At 43.7% G+C, this 23822-nt stretch overlaps 1 protein-coding gene across 7 annotated transcripts in view; it reads right to left on the bottom strand.

The window, feature by feature from the left end:
- The window catches only part of LOC104661106 (zinc finger protein 44), a 49806-nt gene that overhangs the window by 7596 nt on the left and 18388 nt on the right, over positions 1 to 23822 (bottom strand). The window contains exons 2-4 of one of the 7 annotated variants that reach the window (XM_010361667.2): positions 17679 to 17805; positions 16685 to 16745; positions 14239 to 15815 (exon numbers count right to left, since the gene is read on the bottom strand). The exons of 1 other annotated variant lie outside the window; for it this stretch is intronic. In XM_010361667.2, coding sequence (XP_010359969.2) covers positions 14239 to 15815; positions 16685 to 16745; positions 17679 to 17805 — 1765 coding nt within the window. Of the gene's footprint in view, positions 1 to 13565; positions 15818 to 16681; positions 16746 to 17678; positions 17807 to 23822 lie in introns of those variants that run through there. 5 more of the 7 variants (XM_030936395.1, XM_010361666.2, XM_030936392.1 and 2 more) reach the window with 5 other exon arrangements.

Genomic DNA, 23822 nt, shown 5'->3' with positions numbered 1-23822 from the left:
ATCACAAATGAAAGGGAGGATAATGAAAATGAGAAAGCATTTGGCAAAGTACGACTTCCATTTATGATAGCAAACTAGGAATAGAGAGAAACTACTACTTCTTAAGAAAGAACATCTACAAGAAACTTACAGCTAACATCATACTTAAGAGTGAAAAACAAAATGCTTTCCCAGTAAGATGAAGAACAAGGCAAGGGAGTCCCCTCATGCAGCATTTCTGTTCAACATGGTACTGGCACATAGTGTGGGCTTGCATCAGAAGCCTGTGGACAACTTATGACCATCTGGCTACCTACAGGGGCCACAAGTAGGGGTTGCTAAAGCCTACATAGTCTGGCCAGGCGCGGTGGCTCACGCCTGTAATTCCAGCACTTTGGGAGACCGAGGTGGGCAGATCACCTGAGGTCAGGAGTTCGAGACCAGCCTCAACATGGAGAAACCCTGTCTCTACTAAAAATACAAAATTAGCCAGACGTGGTAGTGCACACCTGTAATCCCAGCTACTCAGGAGGCAGAGGCAGGAGAATTGCTTGAACCTGGGAGGCAGAGGTTGCAGTGAGCCGAGATCATACCATTGCACGCCAGCCTGGGCAACAAGAGCGAAACTCCATCTCAAAAAAAAAAAAAAAAAAAAAAAAGCCTACATAGTAAGGGAGTCTGAGGGCATTAATTGCATGGCAGTTTGAACAGTCTAGAAGCCTCTGTAGTAGAAATACCCATTCAAGGTGGGCTAACCTGCAAGTCACAGCATTAATTGGATTTAATTAAAATTTGTGCACAGGATTATGTTGCCTCCAGAACAAAGAACAGAAGACTCTAAAAGATATTGTGATGGTGAGACAGTCAATAGCTATTTCTTAGCCTGGCCAACATAGTGAAACCTCGCCTCTGCTAAAACTACAAAAAAATTAGCGAGGCATGGTGGTGCACGCCTGTAATCCCAGCTACTGGGGAGGCTGAGGCATGGGAATCACTTGAGCCTGGGAGGCGGAGATTGCGGTGAACCAAGATCGCACCACTGCACTCCAGCCTGGGTGACAGACCCTGTCTCAAACAAAACCAAACAAAAAAACACGCTATTTCTTCACTATGTCACGGAGGATGCGAGTCCTCTGCTTACTACATAATTTTCTGGAATTTAGCCAAGGTGTCAGTGCGTCTTACATTCTAGATGGGGCAATGGCCCTTCCACTTTTTGTAAGCTCTTTTCTTTCAATATTTGTATGTCCTGAATGAATGTCAAATGACTGTTCCCAGAGAGCAATTACTTTTTTTTTTTTCTTGAGATGGAGTCTTGCTCTGTCACCCAGGCTGGAGTGCAGTGGCACAATCTTGGCTCACTACACCTCTGCCTCCCAGGTTCAAGTGATTCTTGTGCCTCAGCCTCCCAAGTAGCTGGGATTATAGGCGCTCACCACCACACCGGGCTAATTTTTGCATATTTTAAAGTAGAGACAGGTTTTTGCCATGTTGGCCAGGCTGGTCTCAAATTCCTGACCTTGAGTGATCTTCCCACCTCAGCCTCCCACAGGTATGGGATTACAGGCATGAGCCACTGTGCCTGGCCAGCAATGACTTTAATGTAATGCCATACCTGTGCTCCTGGAGAAAGGTACATAAAATTTAGATCTTGCTGGCAAAGACTGCAATAGCAGGGCTACTGAGGTTCCATGAAAAGAAACCAGATAAAGGTGGACCAAATCCCTTCAAAGGTGAAGGTAAACTGCAGCTAAGAGTCTCTTGAAATAGAGACTGAATAGAACCTATACAAATCTGTGACACCAGAATACCTACCACTTGTTCGCTGGACAGAGTCAGTAATTTCCCTCATGTTGGATATTGGGTGTAGGGGCTCAATAGGTTGGGATCACAGCAGTAAATTGCAGTAATCCACTTTGAGGCACCCAGATTTAAGAACAAGCCAAATTAGGCTGGGTGCAGTGGCTCACACCTATAATCCCAACACTTCGGGAGGCTGAGGAGGGTGGATCCACCTGAGTCAGGAGTTCGAGACCAGCCTGGCCCACATGGTGAAATCCTGTCTTTACTTAAAAAAATACAAAAATTGGCTGGGCATGGGGGCTCATGCCTGTAATCCCAGCACTTTGGAAGGCCAAGGCAGGTGGATCACAAGGTCAGGAGGTCAAGAGTGGCCTGGCCAACATGGTGAAACTCTGACTCTACTAAAAATAAAAACTTAACCAGGCGTGGTGGCGGGTGCCTGTAATCCCAGCTACGTGGGAGGCTGAGGCAGGAGAATCATTTGAAACTGGAAGGTGGAGGTTGCAGTGAGCCAAGATCACGCCACTGCACTCCAGCCCCAGCAACAGCAGCTAAACTGTCTCAAAAAAAAAAAAAAGATTTAGCTGAGTGTTGTGGTGCATGCCTGTCATCCCAGCTACTCGGGAGGCCAAGGCAGAAGAATCACTTGAACCCGGCTGGTGGAGGTTGCAGTGAGCCAAGACCGCGCCACTGCACTCCAGCCTGGGCAACAGAGCAAGACCCTATCTCAAACAAACAAAAAAAAAAACAGGCCAGGCCAAATTAGACTGTTAACTGGAGAAACACTCAGCCAAATGCAGTGGCTCATGTCCATAATCCCAGCACTTTGGGAGGCTGAGGTAGGAGGACTGCTTGAGGCCAGGAGTTCAACACCAGCCTGGGCAATATTGTGAGATCTCATCTCTCCAAAAAAAAAAAAAAAAATTAGCTGAGCATGGGGGCGCACCTCTGGTCCCAGCATCTCAGGAGGCTGATGCAGGAGGATGCTTGAGTCCAGGTGTTGGAGGCTGCAGTGAGCTGTGATTGCATCACTGGATTCCAGCCTGGGCAACAGAGTGAGATCTTATCAAAAAAGAAAAAAAAAGGCAGCACTGGGGATAGTTGCCCCTTCACTACAACCATATAACCATTTTGTATTAATGGTTTTGTATAATGGCTGTCAATCCTTCCAGGCCCAGTTCAATTTACATTGAGTCATATTAACTAATTTAATTGGGGAGTAAGTTCCATGGGGTCCCATTTTGTCAATCTAATTTGTAACTGCCAAAGAATTTAAATTTATGGCTGGGTGCAGTGGCTCATTCCTGTAATTCTAGCACCCTGGGAGGCTGAGGCAGGTGAATCACTTGAGGCCAGGAGTTTGAGACCAGCCTGGCCAACAAGGCAAAACCCCATCTCTACAAAAAACACAAGAATTAGCTGGGTGTGGTGGCGAGTGCCTGTAATCCCAACTACTCGGGAGGCTGAGGCAGGAAAATTGCTTAAACTTGGGAGGCGGAGGTTGCAGTGAGCTGAGATCCCGCCACTGCACTCCAGCCTGGGTGACAGAGCAACACTCTGTCTAAGTAAATAAACAAATAAATAACCCACTGGTTCAGAGCTTCCTTGGTCACTGTGGGATTTTTAAGGGCTGTTGTCTCACCTTATCACCCAGGCTGGAGCGCAGTGGCACAGTCACAGCTCACTGCAGCCTCAACCTCCCAGGCCCAAGCTACCCTCCTACCTCAGCCTCCCAAAGCCAGGACTAGTTTGCGCCACTACACGCAGCTAATTTTTGTATTTTTACAAATACAGGGTTCCACGATGCTGCCCAGGCTGGTCTTGAACTCCTGGGCTCAAGCAATCCACCCACCTTGGCCTCCCAAAGTGCTGGGATTACAGGCGTGAGTCACCGCACCTGGCCCTATGTGATATTTTAAGACAATTTGTTCTATAATACAACCAAGAATGATTTAGCCAACACAATAGTTATGACGGCTAAGGAGAGGCACGGGGATTTCTGCTCTATTTATTTTATATCCAGTAACTCCTCTATCGGGACACCTTCATTACATTTTATGGGATACCCAGGTACAACTAAAACATGAGCCCTAGTACTAATCCCATGAAGGTTTATCAGCTCATACAGATGTCAAAATTTTCATCTTATCAATTAAAATAATTCATTTTTCTTAGGAAGAGCGGAGCTTTTTAAATGTCACATCCTCTAGGGATATGCACATACAAAACTGACTTAAAAATGAAAAATGTACCCGAGAACTTTAATGCACTCATCTTGCATCTTGAGATTCTTTTGCACAAAAGGAACACAATTCTGTTTGGTTCCAGAATTGTCTTGCCTCACATCATATTTATCAACTTTCATTTTCAAAGCCGAAGAAACGAATATCCTACACACTCACACATATAAAATTACTAAATGCTAAGGGAAACTACAGTTGGAGCACCACAATAAACAGATAAAGGAATCCAAAGGAAAGAAACACAGATATTCTTCTCATCAGCTTAGCAGCCTGCTTCCCCACAATGCAGAACTGTAAAACCCACACGCAGAAAGTCAAACACCTTAACAAGCTTGGAGGTCAGACTCTCACCATTAAGGCATAACACCTAGAGTAGTTCAGTCCCAGATTCAGTTTAAGGTTCTGACCCAAGTGAACTCTCTAATTCATCAATCTCAGATCCAGGAGACAAAAGTCCTAACTTCACAGACTTTCTCAACACGTAAATATTACACTCTGAATGCAGCAACACTGGGGATGCAAAACTGAAGGCCGGGAGTGGCGGCTCATGCCTGTAATCCCAGCACCTGGGAGGCCAAGATGGGATTCCCTGAGTTCACAAGTTTGAGACTAGCTTGGGCAATGTATCAACACCCTATCTCTACAAAAAACAAACAAACAAACACAAAAAAAACCAAGCATGGTAGCATGTGCCTGTAGTCCTAGCTACTTGGGAGGCTGTGGTGGGAGGATCACTTGAGCCCAGGAGTCCAGGCTGCAGTGAGCCAAGACTGTGCCACTGCACCCCAGCCTGGGTGACAGATTAAGAACCTGTCTCGGCCGGGCGCGGTGGCTCAAGCCTGTAATCCCAGCACTTTGGGAGGCCGAGACGGGCGGATCACGAGGTCAGGAGATCGAGACCATCCTGGCTAACACGGTGAAACCCCGTCTCTACTAAAAATACAAAAACTAGCCGGGCGAGGTGGCGGGCACCTGTAGTCCCAGCTACTCGGGAGGCTGAGGCAGGAGAATGGCATAAACCCGGGAGGCGGAGCTTGCAGTGAGCTGAGATCTGGCCACTGCACTCCAGTCCGGGCGACAGAGCGAGACTCCGCCTCAAAAAAAAAAAAAAAAAAAAAAAAAAAGAACCTGTCTCAAAACAACAGCAACAACTACCCCTCAAATCCACTGTCTAAAAGCAAGCCCAAGGAAACTACAATTACAACCCCAGAAAGTATCATGCTGTTCCCCTCCCCACCACGTACACGTGGATCCCCAGTTTTCCAATGCTCAGTTTCTGTCACTACCAAAGGAGTCTTTCCTTGATAGGTGTGAGTATGTAGGACACCTGCTTTTCTTGATAAGCGTACACAGGACATCTGCAGGGAGAGGCCCTAAGAAGAACCACCTGGGTCTTAATTACTTCCCTTGGCAGAGTCAAAGGTGGCCTTACCTTCTAGTCACTGCCTCAGGCCTCCACTCACCAGTCATGTGGCTTTAGAACACTTTTGATATTTTAAATTAGAAAAACCCAGTGTTTAAAGAATTCAGCAAAATCACTCAAACCAAGTATTTATGTATAAAGCATGGAAGCAAACTGTAAAACTTCTAGTTTCAAAACAAAACCCACAAATATCTATTCATTTTGGAAAATGAAGTTAATTAGAAATGATTAATCATTAGTCGAACTATTAATCATTAATCATAACTATAATCATTAATTAGTCAAACTGACTAATAATTTAATCAATAGTTAATTATTAGAAATATATATATTTTTAAGATGGGGTCTCACTCTGTCACCCAGGTTGGAGTGCAGTGGCATGATCTCGGCTCACTGCAACCTCCACCTCACAGGCTCAAGCAATCCTCCCACCTCAGCCTCCAAAGTAGCTGGGACCACAGGCACGTGCCACTATGCCTGACTAATTTTTTGTATTGTTTGTTAGAGACGGGGTTTTGCCATGTTGCCCTGGCTGGTCTGGAGCTCCTGAGCTCAGGAGATCCACCCGCCTTAGCCTCCCAAAATGCTGGGGTTACATGCATGAGCCACCGTGCCCAGCCAGAAGTGGTTTTCTAAACAATCATATTTTAACGCACCTAGGAATTTTACGGCTAAGCCCTGGAATTCCTTTTGAAATCAACCAAAAGAAAAAAACGAGCCTCAGAAACTTAGAAGAAAAAGGGGTTAAAATAATATTTAGGCTAGGCACAGTGGCTCATGCCTGTAATCCCAACATTTTGGGAGGATCACTTGTGCTCAGGAGTTTGAGACCAGCCTGGGCAACACAGAGAGGCACCCTCTCTACAAAAAAATTAGCTGGGTGTGGTGGTCCCAGCTACTCAGGAGGCTGAAGTGAGAAGATCGCTTGAGCTGGGGAGGTCGAGGCTGCAGTGAGCCTTAATCTCCCCACTGTATTCAAGCCTCAGCAAGAGTGGGGCTCGGCCTCAAAAAAAAAAAAAAAAAAAAAAGCAGGATGTAATACTGGGCTTTTTTCTTCCCCCAGAAATTCACCTTTCTTGCCTTTTTGGAAATACTTTGTACCATCTTCACGCTCCAGTGATTGAACACACATTTACTTAAATACTGACACACAACTGAGTCGACGTTTTCAAGGTGACAAAGCCGGGGAGGCTCAGTGCTGATCTGCAACTATTCTCAAGGACAGATCACCCAGAAAAATTTCCAAATAAGATCCTCAAGACGTAAGATGTCTGTGCCGAGGAAAGCTACTGGGAGGTGAGGCACAACCATTTCATACAACTAACTTCCAGGCTGCTATCTCTGCTTTCCTTTCTCGTAAAACATCCACAAACAACAACAAAATTAAATCTAAAAGACTAACCCTTTGCTCTGTGGAAAACAGATTATTAAAACACAGTTAAGTTTTCCCTAAAAGTCCTCGAGAGGGTCTTAGAAACTGTGACTTTAAGGCATAACAAAACCTATTTGTTTCCTCATCAACGATGTAAGGAACATTCTAGAACCTGGTGTACTCGTTTTGCTAAAGTTGCACCCGAGGCGGGAATTCGCCCCACGACCCTCCAGTGGTGCCCGCACAATCCGGGGGAGACGCGGGGCTGCGGGCGCGGAGCTGTCCAGAGAGGGCTCCGGGGCTGGGGGCAAAGTCGCCACGCAGGGACGCGACAGGACGCCCGAGGTCCTGACTGCCGGCCGGCCCAGGGCCACCCTACGGCCCAGGGACCGAGGGCCGAGCTGCGCCATGGGAACTCGGGTCCCAGACCCCGGAGTCGCCCGCGGGGAGGCCCGCGTAAAGCCACAGCCGGTTCCAGCCAGCCCCTCCTGCCGCGTGTCGGGACCCCTGCCCGGCACATTCACCCTTTCCTGGACTCCAGGGTGTCCTGGCATCCTCCTTACCACTATCCTGGCCACAGCTGGGCAAATCGCGACACACCCTGCGCTGACACACCCTCGACGCTTTCACAGAAGCTGAGAGCTACTCGAAGGCTACAGCTACTCGAGGGCGCCAAGACCAGGGGAAAAAAAAACCCCTAACCCACGGGCTTCGGCGTCTCGCCCCGCCCGCTGTCCTACAGCATGCTTGATTGGACAGCTGGCGCGGCCCCTCCCTCAGAACTTCTGATTGGATAGTGCCCTAGGCCCCTCCCCCTGGGGGGGCCACAGTGCAAAGAGGAGAGATAAAGCAAGCGCCTGAGAGGAGCCAGAATGACAGGTTCTTGGCCATTGCCCTTGCCAGTTTGGGCATCTTCCCTGATCCATTTTCCCCTATCAATAAGTTAAACGAGTCAAAGATCCTCAAACCTACTGTTTAAATAAGATACCAGGAGGGCATGCCCTCGCCAGAGGACATTGGAATTTAAGAACTTGCTCCTGGCTTTCCAGAGCTGGCACTGGTGTCTCCCTGTACTAATGGGCCTTTCTTTCTTCTTCCTCTTGGACAAAAGGGAATTGCATTCTCAGTGGCCAAAGGAACGATCCTCGTGCCTCAGAGCAGGACGGGTGCCTAGACCAGGCCGCACTGGAACATTGGGGAGGGCTTGATGTCCTGCAGGGATCAGGAATTTGGAAAGAAAGGCTGTTGTGGCCGGGCGCGGTGGCTCAAGCCTGTAATCCCAGCACTTTGGGAGGCCGAGACGAGCGGATCACGAGGTCAGGAGATCGAGACCATCCTGGCTAATATGGTGAAACCCCGTCTCTACTAAAAAATACAAAAAACTAGCCGGGTGAGGTGGCGGGCGCCTGTAGTCCCAGCTACTCGGGAGGCTGAGGCAGGAGAATGGCGTAAACCCGGGAGGCGGAGCTTGCAGTGAGCTGAGATCCGGCCACAGCACTCCAGCCTGGGCGACAGAGCCAGACTCCGTATCAAAAAAAAAAAAAAAAAGAAAGAAAGAAAGGCTGTTGGTGGCATGGCGAAGGGTTCCTCACACCTTATCCTTATCCCTCAGTCTACTCATTTTCTTTCTCTCTCTTTTTTTTTTTTTTTTTTTCAGAATCTCACTCTGTCGCCCAGGCTGGAGTACAGTGGTGTGGCGTCATCTCGGGTCACTGCAACCTCTGCCTCCCGGGTTCAAGCAATTCTCCTGCCTCAGCCTCCCGAGTAGCTGAGATTACAGGCACCCATCACCACACCCGGCTAATTTTTGTATTTTAGTAGAGACAGAGTTTCACCTTGTTGGTGAGGCTGTTTTCAAATTCCTGACCTCAGATAATCCACCTGCCTTGGCCTTGCAAAGTGCTGGGATTACAGGAGTGAGCCCCCGTGCCCAGCCTGTCTACTCATTTTCAGTCAAAAAATTAAAACACACCAACAAGGGAATACAGTTATTTAATATATGGGAAAAAGGGGAATTATATGACAGCAATATTCTATAAAGGAACAAAAAGGGAAGAAAAGGAAATATCTGAATTTGTTCATTTAAGCAGTCTACTGCACTACCATTTACAAGGAAAATGCCAAGTGACAAAACATATTCCTAAGCTTGGGAGTCAGACTTTGTTGAAAGGAGCCCAAGAGTCTACCAGTCCCTGGTGATGAGGCAGAGAAACCTAAGGATTTAACTCTGGGAGTCCAACATGCCCTCCTGTTCCCACCTCATGTGGAAACAATCTCATCTTCAAGATCTTTATTTTCAAAAGCAAGAAACTCTCACCTGGAGTCAGTTTAAGGTTCTGCCCTAAATAAATTGTCAACTTTATAAACCCTTCCTCCAGCAAACAACTCAAATGAGACTTTCTCTAAGTCTCACCTTTACAGATAGTCTTTTTTTTTTTTTTTTTTTTTTTGATTTTTGATACAGAGTCTTGCTCTGTTGCCCAGGCTGGAGTACAGTGGTGTGATCTCGGTTCACTGCAACCTCTGCCTCCCAGGTTCAAGTGATTCTCCTGTCTCAGCCTCTCAAAAAGCTGGGATTACAGGCGAGCGCAACCACACCTGGCTAATTTTTGTATTTTTAATAGAGACGGGGTTTTGCCATGTTGGCCAGGCTGGTCTCAAACTCCTGACCTCAGGTGATCCACCTGCCTTGGCCTTCTAAAGTGCTGGGATTATAGGCGCCTTTGGTGTTCTTAAACACACACACACAGCTCCTTCCCCACCCCAGTCACAAAGATACTCTCCTACATCTGATGCTAACTTTGTGTTTTTGCTTTTCATCATTTTAATGTGAACTTTCATATATGATATGAGATAAAGGTGTCAGTTCATCTTTCTGTAGGTTAATATCCAATTGTCCCAGCACCATGTTGAAAACACTTTGCCCATTATCTTGGGGCATTTGTAGAAAATCAACAGACCATAAATGAAGATTATTTCTGGTCTCTCTGTTCTGTTCTATTGGTCTATGTCTAACGTTACACCAGTATATCTGGCTAATGTACTACCTGCCCTGATGATGGATGGCCCCACCTCATTCCACATGATTGCTTTGCAGGTCCAGAAATGGTTTCAGAGCCAGGAGAAAATCTCTTTCTTATTATTATTTAACTTATGCCATTGAGACACAGTCTCACTCTGTCACCCAGGCTGGAGTGCAGAGGCATGATCACGGCTCACTACAGCCTCAAACTCCTGGGTTCAAGTTATCCTCCCACCTAGTAACTGGGACTACAAGTACATGTCAGCATACCTGACTTATTTTTTTTTTTTTTTTCCTGAGACAGGGTCTCGCTGTGTTGCCCAGGCTGGCATGCAGTGGCACAATCATGGCTCACTCCAATCTCACCCTGCCAAGCTCAAGCAATCCTTCTACCTCAGCTTCCTGAATAGCTGAGACTACAGGCGTGCACCACTACACCCAACTAATTTTTAAAATTGTTTGTAGACACAGGGTCTCCCTATGTTGCTGAGACTAGTCTCAAATTTCTGGACTCAAGTGATCCTCCTGCCTTAGCCTCCCAAAGTGTTGGGATTACAGGCTTGAGCCACCATGCCTGGACCCCTGGCTATGAGAATTTGGGAAGCACTCCAATCACGAGTAGATAGTTTATCCACACCTGGATACTCCAAAATCACTGCACCCTGGATACACTGACTGTCTGTCCAGCAAGGAGGAGAGTGAGCAACCACTGCTGGAAAATACTGCTTTTATGTGCACGACATGAGAAAAACTGTCTAATTTACACATTCTAAAAAAGAAGAGAAGGCTGGGCACGGTGGCTCATGCCTGTAATCCCAGCACTTTGGGAAGCCAAGGAGGGTGGATCACAAGGTCAGGAAATCGAGACCATCCTGGCTAACATGGTGAAACCCTGTCTCTACTAAAAATACAAAATTAGCCAGGCGTGGTGGCGGGTGCCTGTAATCCCAGCCACTCGGGAGGCCGAGGCAGGAGAATTGCTTGAACCCGGGAGGCAGAGGTTGCAGTGAGCCAAGATAGCACTACTGCACTCCAGCCTGGGCAACAAGAGCGAAACTCCGTCTCAAAAATTAAAATAAAAAAAAATAAAATAAGATGGAGTTTTACTATGTTCCCCAGGCTGGTCTTGAATTCCTGGCCTCAAGCGATCCTCCCACCTCAGCCTCCCAAAGTGCTGGAATTACAGATGTGTGTCACCACACTTGGCCAATAGTTATAAATTTTACAACATTTCTTTGATGATGCAAATTTTCTGGAGCACTATACATGAATTAATTTGGATTGGATTTTCCCAAATTACTTAAATTACAGGATTTCTCCCCAATGAGCATTGGGATGAGGAGACTTCAATCCACCAAAGTGGTATATATATATATATCTCCATGGAGGTGATACTTAGGTCATCTCATCCGAAAACACTCATACTTGTCTACAAATAGATGTTGCATATGGCATTAGTACCATCCTCAGAAATTTATATATATTTGCAAGAAATATTACTTTAAGTCAATAGTATATGCTATCATGAATACAGGATATGCTTACTCCATAAGCAGCAAATTGACTCCTTCACAGTTTTAACAGATTTCCAGTTGTTTTGTCTTCAGTTTCCTAAGAAGACAATGCTATAATCTCCAACCACATTATTTGCTTCTTCCATCCCATTCTTCATATTGATCATTGTTTTGTGACATTAGTTGACTACTGTAATGATAAATGACTAGGGTAAAATAGATATATTTGCTTTTTGTTAGGTTCCATTCCTCATTTCAATGGGAAGCCTCTCACACACTCTCATCATGCTCTGCTATAAAACATAGCTTAGGCCGGGCACGGTGGCTCAAGCCTGTAATCCCAGCACTTTGGGAGGCCGAGACGGGCGGATCACGAGGTCAGGAGATCGAGACCATCCTGGCGAACACGGTGAAACCCCGTCTCTACTAAAAAATACAAAAAACTAGCCGGGCGAGGTGGCGGCGCCTGTAGTCCCAGCTACTCGGGAGGCTGAGGCAGGAGAATGGCGTAAACCTGGGAGGCGGAGCTTGCAGTGAGCTGAGATCCGGCCACTGCACTCCAGCCTGGGTGACAGAGCGAAACTCCGTCTCAAAAAAAAAAAAAAAAAAAACGTAGCTTAACCAAGAATCGTATATCCAGCAAAGCTCATGTTCAATACAGAAACAAAAATTTAATTTTTCTGTTATGCTGAAGAAAAAGTATAAGTGATGTTCTTGCCTTCTAACACTGTATCACTGCCACAGCCACTTGATCAAGGCATCATCAAGCAGATTAAGGCAATTTACACCCACTTCAACTTTTTTTTTTCTTTTTGAGACCGAGTCTCACTCTGTCACCCAGACTGCAGTGCAGCGATACAATTTTGGCTCACTGCAACCTCTGCCTCCTGGGTTCAAGTGATTCTCCTGCCACAGCCTTCCAAGTAGCTGGGACTACATGTGCATGACACCAGGTCCAGCTAATTTTTGTATTTTTAGTAGACATGGGGTTTCACCATGTTGACCAGGCTGGTCTCTAACTTTTGACCTCAAGTGATCCATCTGCCTCAGCCTCCTAAAGTGCTAGGATTACGGGTGTGAGCCAGTGCGCCCAGCCTCACCTCATTTATACAATTTATGTTGCCTTGATTCTAACCCTGACTGTACCACAGTATATTTATGGAAGAGCTTCACAATTGCAGATACGACTGTGCTTACTGCAGAGGCTGTAGACGTCCTAAAGCCCAGGACACGCAGAGCATATTGGAAGCCATTAGAGTGAGGGAGTAAGTGATTTCAGGGGTTTCCCCAAGACTGATACAGCAGTCAGGAATATCTTAAGTGTTGCAAAGAAAGTTAGTGGAAAGGGCTATCTCTGACAGGAATAAAAACAACATTGAGGAACACAAAAGAAGACAGAGAAACCCTTACTAATAAGGAAACTGAAGATTTACTGAAATCCTCTACAAGTGATGATGATGACCCTGATGATGATGATGCAAAAGATTAAGAACAGGAGCAGTGCCATTGATTTGGACACACAAAAACTTTGCAGCAGATTTGGGGCATCTCTAGCCTCTCCAAGGTGCACGTGTTAAAGATTATCAACTTCAACTAAAATCCTTTGACTGAAAAAAGCTTCTGTGTCATATAAGGGAAAATATGCAAATGAACACTGTAAGGATTTTTTTAGGGATTCAAAGAAAAAAACCTAGCTTCCTAAAACAATGTTTCTAACTAAATATCTGCAAATATGAAGATATACCCTTCAACACAAAGATCTTCAGCCCTCAAGCTGAATAGATCCCAACCTTAATATTAGTTAGCCTCCTGCAAAGAGTCAACATCTTCAATCAGAACCTGGGTCTTCCAACATAGATGAAGGTCTTGATGTCCTGTCAAGATTCAAGTTAGCCTGAAGTCTCACTGTTTATCTATGATACCACACATCTAGTCACCTGTACATATCACATTAGGCACCATACAGCAATCATCATTGTCATAACCATCATAATACTTGGGTTATCAAGAGAGAAGACCCAGAATTGTGGTTGGTGTTAACACATTCCTTCAGGTCGTTAAACAAAAGTAATCTGAGTATTGAAACAAGAAATTGTAACACTATAGGTGATATATTCTATGTGGATAGGCCTGCAATAGTTGAGTCTGTAGTGAATACATACAGATTTTTTTCTTATGATTCCCTAAACAATACAACTATGTACACAGCTTTTACAATGCATGAGATATTTTAATTAATCTAGACATGATATAGAGTATACAGGAGAATGTGGGTAGGTACATGCAAATATTCCATTTTATAAAAGAGCTGGCATCTGTGGATTTAGGTATACTCAGGGTATACTGGAACCAATCTTCTTGCATATATCAGGGAGCAACTCTATTCCAAAGAAATAGAAACTTTTTTTTTTTTTGAGATGGAGTTTCGATCTGTCACCCAAGCTGGAGTGCAGTAGCATGATCTCAGCTTACTGCAACTTCCACCTCCTGGGTTCAAGGGATTCTCCTGCCTTAGCCTCCTGAGTAGCTGGGAACTACAGGTGCGAGCCACTATGCCTGGCTAATTCTTTTTGTATTTTTAGTAGAGATGGGGTTTCACCATGTTAGACAGGCTGGTCTTGATCTCCTGGCCTCGTGATCTGCCCGCCTCAGCCTCCCAAAGTGCTGGGATTACAGGCATGAGCCACTGCACCCAGCCTGGAAACTTCTTAAGGCTTTACCATGTTTACATTTATAGGATTTATTTCTTTCAAGTATCAAAATGTGATAAAGCTAATGAATGCTTTCCCACATTCCATACACTTATAGAATATCCTTCCAGTGAGTCCTTTTATGTCTGTTAAAGGAACTGAGAGAACTGAAGGCTTTCCCACATTCCTTACATTCATAGGGCTTCTCTCCAGTGTGAGTTCTTTCATGTTCTCGACAGAAACTGGAACGACTGAAGGCTTTACCACAGTGTTTACATTCATAGGGTCTTTCTCCAGTGTGAGTCCTTTCATGTCTTAGAAGGAAAGAGGGCCAAAAGAATGCTTTCCTGCATTGCTTACATTCATATGGCTTCTCTGCCGTGTGAGTCCTTTCATGCGTTTTTAAGTAACTGAAACGACTGAAGGCTTTCCCACAAGTTTGACACTCATAAGATTTTTCTTCACTGTGAGTCCTTTCATGGCGACAAAAGTATTTAAAAGAACTAAATGCTTTCCCACATTCCTTACATTCGTAAGGCTCCCCTTCACTGTGTGTTGTTTCATGACTTTGAAAGGAAAAAAAATCACTAAAAGCTTTTCCACATTTACATTTATAGGGTTGCTCTCCAGTGTGTGTAGTTTCATGTTTTCGAAGGGAACTGGAAATACGGAAGGCTTTCCCACATTGCTTGCATTCATAGGGTTTCTCTCCAGTGTGAGTCCTTTCATGTCTTTGAAATACACTGGGAGAATCAAAGGCTTTCCCACATACCATGCATTTATGAGGGCCATCTCCAGTGTGTGCCATCATGTGTCTTCGAAAGCTCGAGCGATGAGATAACAATTTCCCACATTGCTTACATTCATAGGGTTTCTCTAGAGTATGAGTTCCTTCATGAATTCGTGCTGAACCAGGAAAATCAAAGCCTTTCCCACATATCTTACATTTATGAGGTCCGTCTCCACTGTGCACTATCATGTGTCTTTGAAAGCTTCCAAGATGACAAAACGCTTTCCCACACTGTTTACATGTATAGGGTTTCTCTCCAGTGTGAATTCTTTCATGTACTCGAAGGGAACCAGAAACGCTGAAGGCTTTCCCACATTGCTCACATTTGTAAGGTTTCTCTCCAGTATGAGTTCTTTCATGTCTCAGATATGAACTATAATCAGGGAAGGCTTTGGAACACTGCTTACATTCATACGGTTTCTCTCCAGTGTGTATTTTTTCATGTCTTAGATAGGAACTGTAAACAGGGAAGGCTTTAGAACAGTGCTTACATTCATACGGTTTCTCTCCAGTGTGAGTTCTTTCATGCATACGTAATAAACTGGGCCAAAAAAAGGCTTTCCCACACAATTCACATTTATAAGGCCCATCTCCACCTTGTACTACCATATGTCTTCGAAGGTTTCCAGGAGAACTGAAGGTTTTTCCACATTCCTTACAATCATAGGGTTTCTTTCCAGTGTGAGGCCTTTCACGTGTTCGAAAGGAGTGGCGATAAGTTAAGCCTTTCCCACACTGTTTATGTGTATATGGCTTCTCTGCATATTCATGACACTCACGGTGTTTGTGTCCAGTGTCAACTCTGATGTAGCAATTCAGGGATGAATGACCCATTATGACTTCTCCATTCACACTGCTTTCGCATGCATCTACTCTGGCAGTAGTGTTCTTGTTTACAGTACTATTTCGAATCTGGCTTAAGGTTTCTCCACACTGACTACCATCTTTACTTTTACCTAATCTCTCTACCACATCACACCTGTAAAAAATGAAAAGTACATTACTAAAGGTTTATTATTGAATTTATATTTATCAACAGGTATTAGATTTACATTTTTAATGTTATCAGGCAAGCTATAAGCTTCATGCCCTGCTTGAACGTGAATGGACTGAATGTTGTGCAAGAGAACTCAATCCCAGCTATTTTCAAGATGATGATATGCATATGGGGATTCTTTTTTTTTTTGAGATGGAGTCTCCCTGTCACCAGGCTGGAGTGTAGTTGGCACTATCTTGGCTCACTGCAACCTCTGCCTCCTGGGTTCAAGTGATTCTCCTGCCTCAGCCTCCCAAGTAGCTGGGACTACAGGCGTGCGCCACCACACCCAGCTAATTTTTGTGTATTTTTAGTAGAGACGGGGTTTCACCATGTTGGCCAGGTTGGTCTTGATCTCCTGACCTTGTGATCCACCCGCCTCGGCCTCCCAAAGTGCTGGGATTACAGGCATAAGCCACTGTGCCCGGCATTTTTTTTTTTTTTTTTTTTAAGACAGGGTCTTGCTCTGTCACTTACATTAGAGTGCACCAGTGCCATCACAGATCACTGCAGCCTCCAACTCCCAAACTCAAGTGATTCTCTTGTCTCAGCCTCCCAAAGTGCTGGGATTGCGGGCATGAGTGACCACACCCAGTTTCTTACGGGAAATCTTAATATTGTTTCCATGGGAACTACTTTGCAAACACTGAATAGCTATGTCACATTTAATAATACATTTTTATAGAGAAATTTTTCTAAGAATAAATAAATTTAAGCTGGGCTTGTTGATAATCTTTGCTTCTTTTTAAAAGTGCTTGTCATTCTCAGAAACATTACAGGGACATCACCTGTCTCTTATAAGTACAAATTACCTTGGATTTCTCCTGAGATTTTGGTACTGATCATCAATGTTCTGGTTTTCCCATTTCATTCCTAAAAGAGAGATCCAGAAAATTCACTATAAATTGATACAAAATGACACAAAAATTGTTAAGATTTTATGTACACTGCAATCATGCATGATTCATTCATTGAACTATAGTTGACTCCTGAACAACACAGGTTTGAACTGCACAAGTCCATTTATATATGAATGTTCTTCAGTCTCTGCTACCGCTGAGACAGCAAGACCAAACCCTTTTCTTACTTAGCCTACTCAATGTGTAGATGAGGATGAAAACCTTCATAAGGATCCACTTCAACTTAATGCAGAGTAAATATAGTTCTTCTTCCTTGAGATTTTTTTATTAACAATTACTTTCTCTAGGCCAGGAATGGTGGCTCACACCTGTAATCCCAGCACTTTGGGAGGCCAAGGGGGGCAGATCACGAGGTCAGGAGATCGAGACCATCCTGGCTAACATGGTGAAACCCTGTCTCTACTAAAGATACAAAAAATTAGCCAGGCGTGGTGACTGGTGCCTGTAGTCCCAACTACTGGGGAGGCTGAGGCAGGAGAATGGCGTGAACCCAGGAGGCGGAGCTTGCAGTGAGCCGAGATCGTGCCACTGCACTCCAGTCTGGGTGACAGAGCAAGATTCCATCTCAAAAAACAAAAAAGAAAAAAAAATTTACTTTCTCTAACTTACTTTATTCTGAGAATACAGTATGCAATACATATGACATATCTGTGCTCGTCACTTGTTTGTATGACTGATAAGGCTGCCAGTCAAAATAGGCTAAGCTGTGGCAGAAAAAAGATTATATGAGGACATACAATTGGTTGGGGCCTGGCACTTCTTAACCTTGTATTGTTCAAGGGTGAACTGTATCCCTTTTCCGCATTTCAAATCACTGAACAGCACTGATGACCACAAAAAACAAACGTTTCTAATTGACTAAATGAAGACATGATGTCATCCATACCTACACAGTTCAGGTTCCTAATGGTTTCCCGCATCACATCTCTGTAGAGATTCTTCTGTGATGGACCCAGCAAAGCCCACTCCTCATGGGTGAAGTTCACAGCCACATCCTCAAAGGCCACTGAGTCCTGAAACATCCCATATGTCCAGAAAAGGAAGGTTGAAACTCACAGTACTGAGAACCTATACTCACTTCATAAACTTCCCATGATGCTGTGGTTTCCAAGCATTTATTCAATGACATGGTAAATCCACTCTTATTCTGTGTCTACACTCACTGTCTGATGCTGGAATTGTGCTTGCTAAAATAACAGTTGAACAGGAACATGTCTCTTATTGGTGAATTATGCAAATGAATCTTATTGCCTGGATTACTCCTAATGTCTGTTTCTACAGTGGGTCTGTAGTTCTTGTCATGACAAAGTCCTACGACCTACTGTGCAAAAGAGAGTTACAATTAGCAGTCCTGAGACTGCATATCCTTATAACTGCTTGTTCACAATGTTGAACCTTTCATGGGGTCTAGACAATGTATTTAGGGGAGGGCCCCATAAGCATAACTAACAACAGGGGTGGAGTGTGGCTAAACTATTTGTGTAAAAATTATGGTATTTGCTTAACTCCTAACTTCCCTCTGAGAGTTTGAAATTGTATTACATCCTCAGCAGAGGAAGCATACCCAATCAGCCACTGCTAGGTTTGAATGTTTCCCCCTCCAAAATGCATGCTGAAACTGAATCTCCAATGTGGTAGTACTGAAAGGTAGTGCTTTAAGAGGTAAGTGGGTTTTGAGGGTTTGGAACACATGGATGGATTAATCCACTCACGTATGAATGGCTTAATTAATAAATGGGTTATCACAGATGAGGTTCTGGTGTCCTTATGAGAAGAGGAAGATACTTCAGCTAGACACTCAGCTCCCTCATCATGTAATGCCCTGTGCCACCCAGGGACTCTACAGAGTCCCCATCAGCAAGAAGGTTCCCATCAGATGCCCACTTTGACCTTACTTGGTCTTCCCAGCTTCCAGAACTGCAAAACATAAATATCATTTCTTACAGATTACCCCAGTTCTGGTATCCTGTTATAAGTAATGAAAAAAACAGTATTATAGACTAAGACAGACACAAAGAAACACTCTAGGCACTGGGTCCCTAATGAGCAACTCTGGTAGATGATATTTCCAATGTTTTTTGTTGTTGTTGTTTCATTTTTTTTCAATTTCTTACTTGGGGGATTTAGCCTATCCTATGTGATTACATGGAGAGAATATTTTGGAAGCTGGTGACTGGTTCCCTGTAGATCAAGTGTAGTTAAGTATAACAAAAGACTAGTAAAAGAGATTTTACCAACTAAACAGAAAAATTTTAAACTTTTTATTGGGTAATGTCAAAGGAGAAAAAAAAGAAGGGGACAGGCTGCAAATGTTCTTAGACAGAATTCAGTGTCAGCTTTCATGAATATCGATTATATTCCATTAATCTCAACAGCAGACATTTAATAATAACATTACATAAACCATTTTTACAGAAGTCATAAATGTCTAAAAATACTTAAAAAAAAACACTTCTCATCAAGAAAGTAGACAGCTAAACAAAAACAGAGGATTTAAAACTATAATTTTCCACATCTCATCCTATTGACAGTGAGAAAAAGATATATAAACAGGAAAGTGAAAAATGATAGGAAAGCCTTGTATTGTTTTTTTTCTTTGGCCCCATCTCTGCCCACCTCATTGCCAGTCTTCAAGACAGCAGTCAGAGTTCCCATGGTAGACCTCTAATCACCACAGAGAGTACAGATCATATTTTATTTCCAAATTATTGCCTTTGTATTTTTGATTCAGTCTGGGGACTATCCAAAGGTCTGAAACAAGACTCTTTCTATTTCATCTACAATGGAATCCAATCAGAGTCAAACTGGGCAGGAACTACTTTAAAATGTTGCAAAATACACAAAAACCGTACAACCACCTGGGACAGACTAAGACATACATTAGAAGGCCAGATGTGAAGGCTCTCACCTGTAATCCCAGAACTTTCGGAGGCCAAAGTGTTGGGAACAGGCCCCCAAATCTGGACATAAACAGGCCCCCAAAACTGGCCATAAACAAAATCTCTGCAGTACTGTGACATAGTCATGATGGCTATGATGCCCATGCTGAAGGTTGTTGGTTTACCAGAATGAGGGCAAGGAACACCTGGCCCACCCAGGGCAGAAAACCACTTAAGGTGTTCCTGAACCACCAACAATAGCATGAGCGATGTGTGCCTTAAGGACATGTTCCTGCTGCAGATAACTAGCCAGAGCCCATCCCTTTGTTTCCCGTAAGGAAGGCTGTTAGTTAATCTATAATCTATAGAAAAAATGCTTATCACTGGCTTATTGTCAGTAAATATGTGGGTAAAACTCTGTTCGTGGCTCTCAGCTCTGAAGGCTGCCAGGCCCCGATATCCCATTCCACACTGTATATTTCTGTGTGTGTGTCTTTAATTCCTCTAGTGCCGCTGGGTTAGGGTCTCCACGACTAAGCTGGTCTCGGCAAGTGGTGCCCATACGTGGAGCTTGAACCCAGGTCGAAAAGTCACCAAAGCGACGGTTGGAGACCGTGGAACTAAGCTGGAGGACACCCGAGTACTCTTAAGCAATCCCCATGGTGAGTAAGAAGGGAAGCTCGGAAGCATCAGAGTAACAATGGGACAAGTGTGAGCTCTGGTTTGTTCCACCTTGGAACCTTTCCACACTGATGATGAGGAGGAATGAGAGTATAATGAAGTAACAGAGGAGGTGACAGAGCAAGTTTGTTTGCCAGCTAAAGCTAAAGTGGCATAGGAGGAAGAGGTTCATTCCTACCCTTCTGCACCCCCTCATTATTTTGAAGAAAAACAGTGGCCTGACCCTCTAGATCTTTCTTTTTTTTGAGGACACTGGGTGAAAAGTAGTTGCCGCAGTGACTGTTCATTCAGCGCCTTGAGTGACCAGTCTCAGTTCTATTCAGGCAGGAATTCAGCAAGCCAGACGAAAGGGTGATTTAGAGGCTTGGCAGTTCCCTGTTAAAGCTACTTTGTTGGCACAAGCCACAGAAGGACCGAAAGTGGGTAAAGGAAATACTCCATTTCCTGGAGCTTGTTTTAACTGTGGGAAGAATGATCATACTAAAAAAGAACGTAGAAAAAAATCAGCGAGTCAGGCCGCCAGTTGAGAGATAAAAGAAAACTGCTGAGCCTGGAATATGTCCAAAATGCAAAAAAGGAAAACACTGGGCTAATCAGTGTCACTCTAACTTTGATGAAGATGGGAACCTGATTTCGGGAAACTTCACGAGGGGCCTGTCCAGGGCCCTGTTCCAAACTGGGACGTTGCTGGCTCAGGCCATTCCCTCACCCCTGTAAATGTCTGTCCCCTCCCATAGCCAGTAGTGCCGCAGTAGGTTTCTGCTGCACAAAAGCTGTGAGCCTTCTTCCTGGAGAACTCCGGCAGAAAGTTCCAACAGGGGTCTGTGGACCCTTGCCAGCAGGGATGATAGGATTGCTTCTAGGTAGGTCTAGTTTAAATTTAAAAGGAGTGAAAATACATACAGGAGTCATTGATTCAAATTACAATGCGGAAATTCAAATTGTTATATCTACTTCTATTCCCTGGAAAGCAGAGCCAGGAGAGCGTATAGCACAGCTGCTGATTGTGCCATATGTGGAAATGGGGAAAAGTGAAACTAAATGAACAGGAGGATTTGGAAGCACAAATCAACAAGGCAAAGCAGCTTATTGGGTGAATCAAATTACTGATAAATGTCCTACCTGTGAAACAACTATTCAGGGAAAGAAATTTAAAGGTTTGGTAGATACACTCCTGTATCTATTTCTCTATACCACTAGCCATCCACGTGGCCAATTCAACCCACTCAATTTAACATAGTTGGAGTTGGTAAGCCCCTGAAGTATATCAAAGTAGTTATATTTTGCATTGTGAAGGGCCCTATGGACCACCTGGGACTACTCAACCAATTATAACTTCTGTACCTATAAATTTATGGGGAAGAGATTTATTACAACAATGAGGAGCACAAGTTCTAATTCCAGAGCAACTATACAGCCCTCAAAGTCAACATGTGATGCATGAAATGGGGTATGTCCCTGGTATGGGACTAGGAAAAAATTTGCAAGGTTTGAAGGAACTGCTTCAAGGGAAAGACAAAGTTCCCGCCAAGGTTTAGGATATCATTTTTGATGGCGGCTATTGTTAAACCTCCAGGACCTATACCTTTAAAATGGATAACAGATAAGCCAATTTGGAAAGAACAATGGCCGCTAAGTAAAGAGAAACCGGAGGCTTTAGAGGACCTAGTTACTGAACAGTTAGAAAAGGACACATAGCTCCAACATTTTCCCCTTGGAATTCTCCAGTTTTCGTAATCAAGAAAAAATCAGGTAAATGGAGAATGTTAACTGACTTAAGAGCCATTAATTCAGTTATACAACCTATGGGGACATTGCAGCCAGGACTGCCTTCTCCTGCTATGATTCCAAAAAATTGGACTTTAATAGTCATAGATTTAAAAGACTGTTTCTTTACTATCCCCTTAGCTGAGCAAGACTGTGAACAGTTTGCATTTACAATTCCTGCAGTAAACAACCTGCAGCCTGCTAAGCATTTTAATTGGAAAGTGTTGCCACAAGGCATGTTAAACAGTCCAACAATTTGCCAGAAGTATGCAGTGTGAGCAATTAAACCTACTCGTAAAAAAATTTCAGTGTTACATTATTCATTATATGGATGATATACTTTTTGCTGCCCCCACTTGAGAAATATTACTCCAATGTTATGATCACTTGCAAAATTCGATTTCTCTATGCTGGTTTAATTATAGCTCCTGACAAATTCATACTACTCCTCCTTACTCCTACTTGGGGACCTTAGTAAATGACACTACAATAGTGCCACAGAAAGTAACCATACATAGGGATCAATTGAAAACATTAAATGACTTTCAAAAATTACTAGGGGACCTTAATTAGACATGACCTGCTCTAGGCATTCCTACTTATGCCATGAGTAATCTATTTTCTATCCTAAGAGGAGATATCCTAGTCTCACTAGCCCTTGATAATTAACAAAGGAGGCTGAGGCAGAGTTACAGCTAATTGAGAAGCAAGTGCATAAGATACAAATAAACAGAATAGATCCAGAGAAGACTATAGATTTACTAAGTTTTTCAACTTAGCATTCACTTACTGGTGTTATTGTTCAAGAGCAAGATCTTGTAAAGTAGCTTTTCCTTCCACATACTAATTCATGGAATCTGACTCCTTATTTGGATCAAATCGCTACTATGATAGGAAATGGGAGAACTCAGATTGTTAAATTACGTGGATGTGATCCTGGAAAAATTATTGTCCCTCTCACGAAGGCACAAATACAGCAAGCTTTTGTAAATAGTCTCATTTGGCAAACCCATTTAGCTGACTTTGTGGGTATTCTCAATAATCATTTTCCTAAAACAAAACTGTTTCCATTTTTAAAATTAACTAATTGAATTCTCCACAAAATAGCTAAATTTAAACCAACTGACGATGCTGAGAATGTTTTTACAGATGGGCCTAATGATGGTAAAGCTTCTTATTCTGGCTCGAAAGGTAGTTTTCAGATGCTGTATACTTCAGCTCAAAAAGCCAAGCTTGCAGCTGTAATTTAGGTATTGACTGCTTTTAATATGCCTATTAATGTGATTTCTGATTTTTCATATGTGGTTCATTCTATACAGTTAGTTGAAAATGCTCAGTTACAATTTTATACAGATGAACAGCTGATGACTTTATTTAGCCAACTGCAAACAGCAGTTCGGAGTAGAATGTACCCTTTTTACATTACTCATATTAGGGCTCATACACCTCTTCCAGGGCCTTTAACTGAAGGGAAACAAATGGCTGATCGCCTAGTTGCTACTGTAATATCTAATGCTAGACACTTTCACAATTTAACCCATGTTAATGTCTTTGGTCTCAAACACAGATACAGCATTACCTGGAAAGAAGCTAAAGCTGTTATCCAGCAATGCCTAGCTTGCCAAGTGGTACATTCCTCATCTTTTACAGGAGGAGTTAATCCTTGAGGATTGAAACCTAATTCTCTTTGGCAAATGGACGTC

The sequence above is a fragment of the Rhinopithecus roxellana genome, chromosome 8 (genome assembly GCF_007565055.1).
Source record: "Rhinopithecus roxellana isolate Shanxi Qingling chromosome 8, ASM756505v1, whole genome shotgun sequence".
Taxonomy (NCBI): Eukaryota; Metazoa; Chordata; class Mammalia; order Primates; family Cercopithecidae; genus Rhinopithecus; species Rhinopithecus roxellana.
The sequence above is the reverse complement of the archived record's forward strand: the minus strand, read 5'-3'. Positions and strand labels throughout refer to the sequence as shown.